The sequence below is a fragment of the Dipodomys spectabilis genome, unplaced genomic scaffold (assembly GCF_019054845.1).
Source record: "Dipodomys spectabilis isolate Male_0828 unplaced genomic scaffold, ASM1905484v1 ptg000492l, whole genome shotgun sequence".
In the NCBI taxonomy this organism is placed as follows: domain Eukaryota; kingdom Metazoa; phylum Chordata; class Mammalia; order Rodentia; family Heteromyidae; genus Dipodomys; species Dipodomys spectabilis.
The window spans coordinates 1,344,813-1,357,553 of record NW_024871169.1 but is presented as its reverse complement, the minus strand read 5'-3'; the positions used below and the strand labels follow the sequence as shown (position 1 = coordinate 1,357,553).

Below are 12,741 nucleotides of genomic sequence, written 5' to 3'. Positions count from 1 at the left end.
ATACCTATCCTCTGCCTAAGCCATTTTCCATTATTGAATTCCTCCCATGCATCCTATATATTTTCCCCAACATGAATAACTCCCATCTTCCTCTCTTCAGGTCCCTGATGGGGAGAAGGAAGAAGGAAATGGTGCAAAGAGTGAAGGAGCAGGCAAGTAGATAGGTGGAGGGTATATGGGGTCTTCAGAATAGAAGAACCAAGGCAGATAGCTCCTGACCACAAACACCTTCCTCTCAGGGGAACAACTTTTTCCAAGATCACTCTGAAGGCACCAAGTGTGGTGGCATATGCCTACAATTCCAGCAGTTATGAATTAGAGACAGGAGGATCTTGAGTTCAAGGCCAACTTGGGCTACATAGCAAGAACCTGGTCTCAAAAAAACAAAAACAAAAACAAGGACTGCTAGGTACCAGTGGCTCATGTCTATAATCCTAGCTACTCCAGAGGCTGAGATCTAAGGATCATAGTTCAAAGCCATCCCAGGCAGGAAAGTCTGTAAGACTCTTACCTCCAATTAACTACAAAAAGAGCTGGAAGTGGAGCTGTGGCTCAAGTGGTAAAGTGCTAGCCTTGAGCACAAAAAGCACAGGGGCAACACCCAAGCCCAGGACTGGCACAAAAATAGGATAAAGGTGTAACTCAATAGCAGAGTGCTTGTTTGACATGTAGAAGAGTTTGTATTCCATCTCCAACATGAAAAGATGATCCTGAAAAAAGAAATACACAGGCTTAGTGTGTAGTCATCAACACTTTTAAACATTGAGGTTAAAGAAGAGAATTTTTGTTTTACTACACAACTCCTCAGAGCTTTTTTTTTTTTGCCGGTCATGGGGCCTGAACTCTGGGCCTGGGTGCTGTCCCTCAGCTCTTCAGCTCAAGGCTAGCGCTCTACCACTTGAGCCACAGCGCCACTTCCGGCTTTTTCTGTTTATGTGGTCTGAGGAATCGAACCCAGGGCTTCATGCTTGCAAGGCATGTACTCTACTGCTGAGCCACCTTCCCAGCCCCTCAGAGCTTTTTTTAAAAAAAAAATTTAGGCCTCACATGCCTTTTTCCACTCAAGGCTGGCTCGCTACCACTTGAGTCACAGCTCCACTTCCAGCCTTTCTGCTGGTTAATGGGAGATAAGAGTCTCAGAGACCTGTCTGCCTGGGCTGGGTTCAAACCAAGATCCTTGGGTCTCAGGCTAGATACCAGCCACCAGCACCTGGTTCTCAGAACCTTTGTTATCAAATTATGTGCATATACAACCTTCACTGGCCTGGGTCCCAGACACTTTTCTCTGGGCTGAGCACATAGCATTAAACCAAACAGACTAAGATCCCTTTCCCAAGCAGCTGCCATTCTGCCAGGGAACGGCAAGAATTTGCCACATGACAAACACCATTCCAATTGCTTTACATCAAGTCCTCTCAATGAATTTTCTCTTTGCTTTTTTTTTTTTTTTTGTCGGTCGTGGGGCTTGAACTCTGGGCCTGGGCGCTGTCCCTCAGCTCTTCAGCTCAAGGCGAGCGCTCTACCACTTGAGCTACAGCGCCACTTCCGGTTTTCTGGTGGTTTATTGGAGATAGGAGTCTCACGGTCTCTCCTGCCCGGGCTGGCTTTGAACCGCAATCCTCAGATCTCAGCCTCCTGAGTAGCTAGGATTACAGGCGTGAGCCACCAGCGCCCGGCTTCTCTTTGCTTCTTTGTCCAGTGCCTGGCGTGGAGGAGGAAGAAGAAGAGGAGGAGGAGGAGGAGGAAGAGGGTGCAGGGCGTGTGGAACTCCTCCAGGAAGTTGTACCCAAGGAGAAAGTGGTACCCATCCCTGAGGGCAGTGCCTTTTTCTGCCTCAGCCAAACCAACCCGTGAGTGTTGGGAGCAGCAATGTGACCAAGGCAGGAGAGGGCAGGGCAGGTGGAGATCCAGGGAGCTACTGAGGCTGCAAAGGGGCCCTGCTGTATCACTTGGGCTATCCCAGCCACCACTGTGGTCCCAGGATCTAACCACAGCCCTTTCCCTACTCCTCAGGTTGAGGAAGGCCTGCCACACCCTCATCCATCATCACATCTTCACCAATCTTATCTTGGTGTTCATTATCCTTAGCAGTGTGTCCCTGGCGGCTGAGGATCCCATCCGAGCTCACTCCTTCCGAAACCATGTAAGCCTATGGGCTTAGGGCTGGTGGGAGGGTAGGGGGAGATACAAGCCAGTACCATAGTGGATACAAAGAGAAGCCCCCTTATTGAACTAAGAGAATCAATAATGATGACTACTAAAAGGGTGACATTGATCAAGATGTGTTATACTCATAAAATGATATGTTGGATTGAATCTCCTTTGCACAAATGCTTAAAAATAATAAAAAAATAATGATGTCTGGAAATGTGGCTTAGTGGTAGAGTGCTTGCCTACTCTGCATGAAGCCCTGGGTTCAATTCCTCAGTACCACATACACAGAAAAAGTTGGATGTGGTGCTGTGGCTCAAGTGGTAGAGTGCTAGCCTTGAGCAAAAGAAGCTCAGGGACAAGGGCTAGGCCTTGAGTTCAAGCCCTAGGACTGGCAATAATAATAATAATGGTTTCTTTTTTGGGGGGTGGGGTTGTCCGGTCGTGGGGCCTGAACTCTGGGTCTGGGCGCTGTCCCTCAGCTCTTCAGCTCAAGGCTAGCACTCTACCACTTGAGCCATAGCACCACTTCCAGCTTTTTTTTTTTTGCTTATGTGGTGCTGAGGAATCGAACCCAGGGCCTAGGCATGCAAGGCAAGCACTCTACCACTGAGCCACCTTCCCAGCCCCAATAATAATGGTTTCTACTAAAGCAGCAGCCCTTACCATGTATGTAGCTCACTTGGGAAAGTGCCAAACAGGGGATCAGGATTTAACTGGGAATGGAGGGGAGGGATAGGGAGCTGTGCTGAGAGATTAAGTAGGCCCAAGGGCACTAACGTAATTGGGTAGAGGAGTTCAAATTAAAGGTATAAACTCTAATGGGCAAACCTTTTGGCTTGTAGAAAAGTCTTCAGGATATTAAGAGGTAGAGAAGGTAAAGCTAGCCAGATGCCAGTGGGTCACACCTTCATCCTAGCTACTCAGGAGGCTGAGATCTGAGGATCTCAGTTCGAAGCCAAACCAGGCAGGAAAATCCATGAGACTTTTTTTTTGGGGGGGGGTTCTGGTCATGGGACCTGAACTCTGGGCCTGGGCTGTCCCTCAGCTCTTCAGCTCAAGGCTAGCGCTCTACCACTTGAGGCACAGCGCCACTTCCGCCTTTTTTCATTTTGCTTATGTGGTGCTGAGGAATCAAACCCAGGGCCTCATGCGTGAAAGGCAAGCGCTGTACCACTGAGCCACCTTCCCAGCCCCTCCATGAGACTCTTATCTCCAATGAACCACAAAAAAGCTGGAAGTAGAGCTATCGCTCAAGTGAAAGCCTTGAGCAAAAAAGCTCAGAGATAGTGCCCAGGCCCTAAGTTCAAGCCTCAGAACTAGCAAAAAAAGCCAGAAATGGAGCTATACCTCAAGTGGTAGAGCACTAGCCTTCTGCATAAAAGCTCAGGGACAGTGTCCAGGCCCTGATTTCAAGTCCTGGGATTAGCACCAAAAAAAAAAAAAAAAGATAAAGCTTATATAAAAAGGTGTACACACATAATCCACCTCTATCCTCTTCTCTCATGACTCAGTGGCTTCCCCTCTTTCTCACCCCCTCCCCAGATTCTAGGATACTTCGATTATGCCTTCACTTCCATTTTCACTGTGGAGATTCTACTAAAGGTGACTAACGAGCCTCCCCCACAACATATCTTCAGTTGTCATCCTAACACACTCCTCACCTACCCTCAAAGCCTTTCTCTCTAATTCATGTCTCCTCCTCCTAATGATCCTCTGGTCCCTAGATGACAGTGTTTGGGGCCTTCCTACACCGTGGCTCCTTCTGCCGTAGCTGGTTTAATCTATTGGATCTGCTTGTGGTCAGTGTATCCCTCATCTCTTTTGGCATCCAGTAAGTAACATCCCTTTGCCCATTCCACTTCTCCCAAAGTCAAGACCAGCCTGGGTCAGGGGCTGAGGTCCTCCCCTTCCCCAGCTCCAGTGCCATCTCAGTAGTGAAGATTCTTCGAGTTCTCCGAGTACTGCGACCCCTCCGAGCCATCAATAGGGCCAAGGGACTCAAGGTAAGCCCACCTCAGCCAGGCCCTGCCCCACCCCAGGCTCATTCATCTAAGCGGCCCTTTGCACTGATGCATGACCATATAGTCTGGACCCACTATGAAACCAGAAATTCTTTCTTTTTTATTTTCTGGTCAGTCATGAGGCTTGAACTCGGGGACTGGGCGCTGTCCCTGAGCTTTTACACTCAAGGCTAGCACTCTACCACTTTGAACCACAGTGCCACTTTACCTTTTCTGGTGGTTAATTGGAGATAAAGAGTCTCACCCACTTTCCTGCCCAGGGCTGGCTTTGAACGCTGATCCTCAGGTCTCAGCCTCCTAAGTAGCTAGGATTACAGGCATGAGCCACCAGTGCTCAACCTAGCCAGACATTCTTTTTTTTTTGGGTGGGGGTATGGTTGTGGGGCCTGAACTCTGCTCCTGGGCGCTGTCCCTCAGCTCTTCAGCTCAAGGCTAGTGCTCTACCGCTTGAGCTACAGCGCCACTTCCAGTTTTCTGGTGGTTTATTGGAGATAGGAGTCTCACGGTCTTTTCTGCCCGGGCTGGCTTTGAACTATGATCCTCAGATCTCAGCCTCCTGAGTAACTAGGATTACAGACGTGAGCCACTGGCGCCCAGCATAGACAGATATTCTTTACTAGCTTTGAGGACTGATTTGTCCCTTGCAAGTGATTTACCATACATTCCTTACTAATGGTCACATTTATCTAATTTAAGTCCCTAACACCAGGCCTAGCAAACATTTGTCCCTAGCTAGTGCCCACATGTGTGAACCCATGTCACTCACTACTTTTGGCCATGTGTTTCTGACCACATATCTCTGATCAGTCACTGAAGGTCCCTAGCCCAATTCCTTGAAATGTATCTATCATTAGAAGCCCTGCCACATGGTCAACATGGCCTATGGTATCCATTGGGCCATGTGTTCGGGGTTTTTTGCCTGCAGCACGTGGTACAATGTGTGTTCGTGGCCATCCGGACCATCGGAAACATCATGATCGTCACCACGCTCCTGCAATTCATGTTCGCCTGCATTGGTGTGCAACTTTTCAAGGTGGGGGAAATGCCGTGGGGAGAACCAGGCATGGGTCAATGCAGGGGAGAAGGAGGAACCTGCTTGGACAGATGTGATCCTCTCCCTACAGGGGAAATTCTACAGTTGTACTGATGAAGCCAAACACACCCCAAAAGAATGCAAGTGAGTGTCTGAGGCCTGCCCTCCATGGAACTCTCTAAGAGGCCATAGGGGCCTATCCCTGAAACCCATAGAGCCTCCACCCAAGAACTGTAGAAACCCCAAGATTTCCTTAATTCCCTAAAACCCACACATTTCCCCCCAAAATCCAAGATCCACCCTCCCCCCAGAACTTTCTCCAAGAACTAGAGTGGCTACCAGGTGCCCATGCCTCATACCTGTGATCCTAGCTACTCAGGAGTCTAAGATCTGAGGGTTGTGGTTCAAAGCCAGCCTGAGCAGGGAAGTTTGTGAGATTATCTGCAATTATCTACCAGAAAACCAGAAGAGGAGCTGTGGCTCAAGTGGTAGAGAGCTAGCCTTGAGTGAAAAAGCTCAGGGACAGTGGCCAGACCCTGAGTTCTAACCCCAAGACCAACACACCAATACAGAGAGAGAGAGAGAGAGAGAGAGAGAGAGAGAGAGAGAGAGAGAGAGAGAGAGAGAGAGAGAGAGAACTACAGAAGCTTTCTGATATCATCAAGCCTAAAGAGCCATGCACATGACCTCCCAAGATCCCTCTCTATATTCCTCAGAGTTACCCACATACCACTCCAGGCCCCCAAGCAATGTCTTTCCTATAAGTCCCTGGATTTTCTTTAGAGACATCCTTTCTAGGCTGTGCTCCAGAGCATGAGTTGTGTTCTGGAAGTGTAAATAGAAGGATCACAGCATGAACCCGGCCCAAGCAAAAGTTAGCAAAATCCTGTCTCAGAAACAAGACGTGATTTTAGCACATCTACTGTTCAGCAAGCTATAGATAGGAAGATTGAAGTTAGAGGCTAGTCTGGGCAAAAAGCATAAGTTTCTTTCTGAAAAATGAAACTAAAAGCAAAAGGGCTAGGGGCATGACTCAAGGAGTAGAATGCTTGCCCAGCAAACATGAGGCCCTGCGTGCAAACCCCCATACTGCAATTAATTAATATTTTAAAAATAAAAATATGGATCAGGCACCAGTGGCTCACACCTGTAATCCTACCTACTCAGGAGGCTGAGATCTGAGGATTGCCAGCCTAGGCAAGAAATTCCATGAGACTCTTATCTCCAGTTAACCGCCAAAAAGCAGGAAGTTGGATTGTGGTTCAAGTGGTAAAGTGCTGGTCTTGAGGGGGAAAAAAGCTCAGATGTAGCATCCAGGCCTTGAGTTTAAACCCCAATACTGCCCCCCAAAAAATACATGAGCCATGAAACCAGATATTACTGAGATTAATGTGATTTGGAACATTTTTTAGCTTTGTGGAATCTAGTTTATCTCAGCTGAAAAATAGGAATAAAAGAGGTGCCTATCTTGTAGAGTTGCTGTGAGAAGAAGCCAAGTCACTGCTTGAAAACTGTATTACAGGGGCTGGGAATGTGGCTTAGTGGTAGAGTGCTTCCCTAGCATGCATGAAGCACTGGGTTCGATTCCTCAGTACCACATTAAAAGAAAAAGCCAGAAGTGAGACTATGGCTCAAATGGTAGAGTGCTAGCCTTGAGCAAAAGAAGCTCAGGGATAGTGCCCAGGCCCTGAGTTCAAGCCCCAGGACTGGAACTAAAAAAAAAAGAAAATTATATTACAGTCTAAATTTTCTGCATGGAAAATCCAGCACAGTATCTGGCTACTTGCTGGGTGCTGGATGGCTCATGCCTGTAATGATAGCAAGTCAGAAAACTGATATCTGAGAACTGTAGTTCAGAGCCAGTCCAGGCAGACAAATCCAAGAGACTGTTATCTCCAAATAGCCAGCAAAAAGCTGGATGTGGAGCAAATAGCAGAAAAATGACAGGATAAGATTTGAATCCAGACTGTCTAGTTCTATCACCATGCCTGTTGCCTTCATGCTAGAAACCTCACACCCTTTATCCCAGCCCCCCACTTCTCCTCATTCACTTATTCATTCTGCAACATCCACAGGGGCTCCTTCCTCATCTACCCTGATGGAGATGTGTCGCGGCCCCTGGTTCGGGAGCGGCTCTGGGTCAACAGTGATTTCAACTTTGACAACGTCCTTTCAGCCATGATGGCCCTGTTCACTGTATCTACCTTTGAAGGCTGGCCTGCGTGAGAGCAGGGCCCTAAGGATGGCCGGGGACTGGGTGGAAGTCTCTGAGAAATAGGTTGGGGATCTCCTAGGAATGGATGCAAATATACTTTGGGGAGGTAATTAAGGTCTCCAGAGACTGGTGGCTGTATCAAAGGACTGATTGTTGGAGGCAGGTCTCCCCAAAGCAGACTGGAAGTTCTTTGAGGATTTGGGGTAAGAGTCTACAGAAATTGCATACAAGTCTCCTGAAAGACTAAATGGAAGTTTAAAAGTGATTGGGTAGGATTTATGGGGGACTGAGTAGAGATGGGAGATGGGGAGGGGGTTCATCAATGGATATAGCAGGGGACTCAAAGTTTCTGTGAGCTGCACAAGTCTTCAGGGTGCCACTTGGGGATTTCTAGGGGAGATGGATCAGAGGATTTGAGATGATGGGCCAACTTAGAGATTTTTTTTTTTTGGTCGGTTGTGGGACTTGAACGCTGAGCCTGGGCACTGTCCCTCAGCTCTTCAGCTCAAGGCTAGCACTCTACCACTTGAGCCACAGCACCACTTCCGGTTTTCTGGTCGTTTATTGAAGAGTCTCACAGACTTTCCCACCTGGGTTGGCTTTGAACCATGATCCTCAGATCTCAGCTTCCTGAGTAGCTAGGATTACAGGCGTGAGCCACTGGCACCCAGCAATTTAGAGATCTTTAGGGACTTGTAGGAGAATTCTGGAGAGTTCATAGGGGTTGCCATGTGGCTGAATAAGGGTATTTGGAGTTCTGTGGAAACTTAAGAGATTTGTGGGATCTTTGACAGTCTAGCTGGAGATCTTTAGAAGGCTGTATGAGGGTTTTTAGATGGGGGCTAGAACAGAGATTTGGGGACCTTAGAGGGCTTTGTAGAGGTCTTTAGAAAATGTATGGGGGTCCTAAGTGGATAGGTGGGGAACATACAATCCTTTGATATGCCACACAGAAGATTCTGATGTATGTGTGAGGTCTGGAAGCAGGTTGGAGGGGCTGAGATACTCCCTCACCTGTCTCCACCTCTCCCCTCCCTGCCTCATGCTGGTTCCCACAGACTGCTATACAAGGCCATTGATGCACATGCAGAAGATGAAGGCCCCATCTACAACTACCACGTGGAGATCTCTGTGTTCTTCATTGTCTACATCATCATCATTGCATTCTTCATGATGAATATCTTTGTGGGCTTTGTTATCATCACCTTCCGTGCGCAGGGAGAACAGGAGTACCAAAACTGTGAGCTGGACAAGAACCAGGTGACTTCTGACTCCCTACCCATGACTACCAACTCCTCTCCCTTTACCTTGAGACTTCCCTGCTTACTCATTCTCTGCACCATTACATTACACAGCGCCAGTGTGTGGAGTATGCCCTCAAGGCCCAGCCACTTCGCCGATACATCCCCAAGAACCCACATCAGTATCGTGTGTGGGCCACTGTGAACTCTGCTGCCTTTGAGTACCTCATGTTCCTGCTCATTCTACTCAACACGGTTGCCCTAGCCATGCAGGTCTGAGCTCCCCATCCTGATCTTTGTCATATACTTGCCCTTGTTCTTTCTACCCACTGGGAATGCTTGGAGATATTTTAGGCTACAAGTAACTGGGGATGCTTTAGGTTGCAAGTAACAAAACCTCCCAACTGATAGAGACTTGAGCTATTAAGATATGTACCGCTGGGGCTGGAAGGTGGCTCAGTGGTAGAGTGCTTACCTTGCATGCACGAGGCCCTCGGTTCAATTCCTCAGCACCACATAAACAGAAAAAGCCAGAAGTGGGGCTGAGGGTCAAGTGAGCGCTAGCCTTGAGCTGAAGAGCTGAGGGACAGCGCCCAGGCCCAGAGTTCAGGGCCCACGACCGACAAAAAAAAAAAAAAAAAGATATTTACATTTTCCAAATCAATCTAAGGCCAATAATTATACACTGCATTGTGTTTTCAGTGATATAAGAATGTGAAAACAGGGCTGGGAAGGTGGCTCAGTGGTAGAGCACTTGTCTTGCATGCTCGAGGCCCTGGGTTCGATTCCTCAGCACCACGTAAGAAAAAAGCCGGAAGTGGCGCTGTGGCTCAAGTGGTAGAGTGCTAGCCTTGAGCTGAAGAGCTGAGGGACAGCGCCCAGGCCCAGAGTTCAGGCCCCACGACCAGACCCCCCCCAAAAAAAAAAAAGAATGTGAAAACAATGGCTCATGGACATTGTAAGTTGTCATTTGTTGTAAAATACACCCCAATTTCAGAGATTCTAAAATATAAAAAGATAGAGAGAGCATCTAGAGTGAATTAAATAGGATATGAATTATGCTCACATAATGAGAAGCATTAAGAAAGGTTTGTTTGCCTTTGGACAACAACCCAAAGATCCAGGCTCTGGCCATCTTTCTACTCCACCATTCTTGGCAAGCTGGCTGCCATTTACATGCTTATTGCTTTTTGATCACAAGGCAGCTGCTACAGACATCAAAACCACAATCAAGGAAGGAAAAAAGAGAAAGATTTCACTATCCTCTATTGAGTGTTTTAATGGAAGGCAAAATATTTTTCACAGAAGCTGTCAGCCAACAGCCAACTTACATTTATTTTTCATTAACAAAACTTGCCTTGCCAGTTTGTAAGAGCAGTTAGAAATCAAGTAGGAGGCCAGGCACCTGTGGCTCACTCCTGGAATCCTAGCTACTCAGGAGGCTGAGATTTGAGGATCTCAGTTCGAAGCTAGCCCAGGCAGAAAAGTCTGTGAGACTCTTTTTTTTTGGGGGGGTGGGAGGGGGTCCGCTCGTGGAGCCTGAACTCTGGGAATGGGCACTGTCCCTCAGCTCTTCAGCTCAAGGCTAGCGCTCTACCACTTGAGCCATAGTCCCACTTCCAGCTTTTTTCTTTTTGCTTATGTGGTACTGAGGAATGGAACCAGGGCCTCATGCATGCAAGACAAGCACTCTACCACTGAGCCACCTTCCCAGCCCCAGGGGGGAGGGGGTCCGGTCATGGGGCCTGAACTCTGGGTCTGGGCGCTGTCCCTCAGCTCTTCAGCTCAAGGCTGGCGCTCTACCACTTGAGCCATAGTTCCACTTCCAGCTTTTTTCTTTTTGCTTATGTGTTACTGAGGAATGGAACCCAGGGCCTCATGCATGCAAGGCAAGCGCTCTACCACTGAGCCACCTTCCCAGCCCCATGTGAGACTCTTATCTCCAATTAACGACCAGAAAATCAGAAGTGGCGCTGTGGCTGAAAGTGGTAGAGCGCTGGCCTTGAGCAGAAAAGCTCAGGGACAATGCCCAAGCCCTAAGTTCAAGCCCCACAACTGACAAAAATAAAAAATAAAATTAATCAAGAAGCAGTCTTTCCAGTTTCTATAATGAAAAGCAGACAATACAAGGTGTTTGGACATCCCATAGTGCTGTCATATCCCCAGAATCACCAGAGCCCAGGCTAGAGACTATTTGGCTCCCACCAAATAGCTGCTTCAGGCTCTGTCCTCATCTGCTTTTCTCTTCCAGCACTATGAACAGACTGCTCCCTTCAACTACGCCATGGACATTCTCAACATGGTCTTCACTGGCCTCTTCACTATCGAAATGGTTCTCAAAATCATTGCCTTCAAACCCAAGGTACACCCCTGCCCTAGACACACCCTGGTGTGTATTCCTTAGGAGTGGGGCTCATTACAAAACTTTCAGGGAGGCAGTAACTGGGTAAATCATGAGACTAGGGAGTAAGAAGGATCCAGATTCAGGTCCATCATGTGGCCCAAGCCAGGACCTACCTCCCTAATACTCTCTGCCACTGGTGCCAGGCAGATAGCTGAGAAAAGACAATGCCCTGTCTTCTTTCTGCCCACAGCATTACTTTGCTGATGCCTGGAACACGTTTGATGCACTTATTGTGGTGGGCAGTGTAGTGGACATCGCCGTCACTGAAGTCAATGTGAGAACTGCCCTCTCTACTAACTCCTCTCCTCCACACCAAACCTTTTCCTATCTCTACCTCAGACCTTCCTTCATTTGATTCCCATTCATATCTTCCCCACTCCTAGAGACATAGGACACCCCATTCTAGTTCTATCTCTTCAAAATCCATATTGGGATCAGATGAAGTCTCCCTCCCTCTACCAACTCCATTCCACTCTTTTTTTTCTTTTTTTTAATTGTGAAAATACTGTACAGAGGGGTTACAATTACATGGGTAAGATAATGAGTACATTTCTTATCAAGCATTGTAGCCTCCTCCTTCCCATTCCTTCCCATTCTCCCCCCACCCCCTCCATTCCACTCTTTTGTAATCTATCCACTGGTTGTACAATCTCCTGCAATGCTTCTTCTCTTATTTTTGTTTTTCTTTTCAATCATCTCTGTCACCCTCTCCATTGGCTACATCATCTGCACTGATTTCTGCCTTGGGCTCCATCGTCTCTTCTGACTACTCCATTGGCTCCATTTCCTCCATCAATTCCACCATCTCCAACACTGGCTCTTTCCTGGCTCTGTCATCACCACTGTCTACACGGTTGACTCCATCATCTTCTCCATTGGATACTCCATGGCCCTACCACCTCAACTGACAATGCTGCTGGTTCCATTTCTACATTGGGTTGTCCATTTGTTCTCATCTCCATCATCTCTGTGAAACACTGGCTCCGTCATTCCCTTCAATGTCATTCCTTCCTCATCTCCTTTACATACTCTTCGCCCTTCTACCCCGATTACCAACTATTTCCACAAACTGGAAACTGATCCATTACCGTATAACCTCCTCTATCCTGCCCTGTACCTGGTCCATCATTCTCTCCTTGCACATCTGAACATCTGCTCTCATCATATCTTCTGTCACCTGTGTTTGGCCATATGTCCCTCCAGAATGGTGGCCACCTCGGCGAGGTAGTCTCCCCAAAATAAACACTTTCTTGGTCCACTCTTCTACCCTTCCTCTCTTTTGTCCTAAGAGTCCTTCTTAGATATACTACTTAACCACTCTGAGAGCTGAGTTCTGAGGGATATGGCAGTTGGGAGGCTCAAAGCATGCAATAAGGGAGTTGAATGGGGATGGGGCTGACCAGAGCATCACTTTCTGTATCCTGAATCACAGAGCTCTGAGGACAGCTCTCGAATATCTATCACCTTCTTTCGCCTCTTCCGAGTCATGCGGCTAGTCAAGCTTCTCAGTAAGGGAGAAGGGATCCGCACACTGCTCTGGACATTCATCAAATCCTTCCAGGTAATCTTCAACCCATCTGTTTGACTACATCTCACCTCTACCCTTTACCTCTCAGTCTGCTGCTCTACTACCTCAGAACTACATCTCCCAGCATGCAATACCACTCTATTTC

General features: G+C 47.7%; 1 protein-coding gene across 4 annotated transcripts in view; it reads left to right on the top strand.

Annotated features, from left to right (window-relative positions):
• The window catches only part of Cacna1f (calcium voltage-gated channel subunit alpha1 F), a 41,663-nt gene that overhangs the window by 16,835 nt on the left and 12,087 nt on the right, over positions 1-12,741 (top strand). For 3 of the 4 annotated variants that reach the window (XM_042669222.1, XM_042669221.1, XM_042669223.1), the window contains exons 19-34: positions 101-156; positions 1,356-1,371; positions 1,714-1,850; positions 2,014-2,143; positions 3,697-3,756; positions 3,879-3,985; positions 4,070-4,157; positions 5,101-5,208; positions 5,300-5,352; positions 7,284-7,430; positions 8,482-8,683; positions 8,779-8,937; positions 10,916-11,026; positions 11,259-11,342; positions 12,272-12,292; positions 12,501-12,629. In XM_042669222.1, the coding sequence (XP_042525156.1) occupies positions 101-156; positions 1,356-1,371; positions 1,714-1,850; positions 2,014-2,143; positions 3,697-3,756; positions 3,879-3,985; positions 4,070-4,157; positions 5,101-5,208; positions 5,300-5,352; positions 7,284-7,430; positions 8,482-8,683; positions 8,779-8,937; positions 10,916-11,026; positions 11,259-11,342; positions 12,272-12,292; positions 12,501-12,629 (1,608 nt within the window). Of the gene's footprint in view, positions 1-100; positions 157-1,355; positions 1,372-1,699; positions 1,851-2,013; positions 2,144-3,696; positions 3,757-3,878; positions 3,986-4,069; positions 4,158-5,100; positions 5,209-5,299; positions 5,353-7,283; positions 7,431-8,481; positions 8,684-8,778; positions 8,938-10,915; positions 11,027-11,258; positions 11,343-12,271; positions 12,293-12,500; positions 12,630-12,741 lie in introns of all 4 variants that reach the window. The other variant, XM_042669220.1, reaches the window with a different exon arrangement.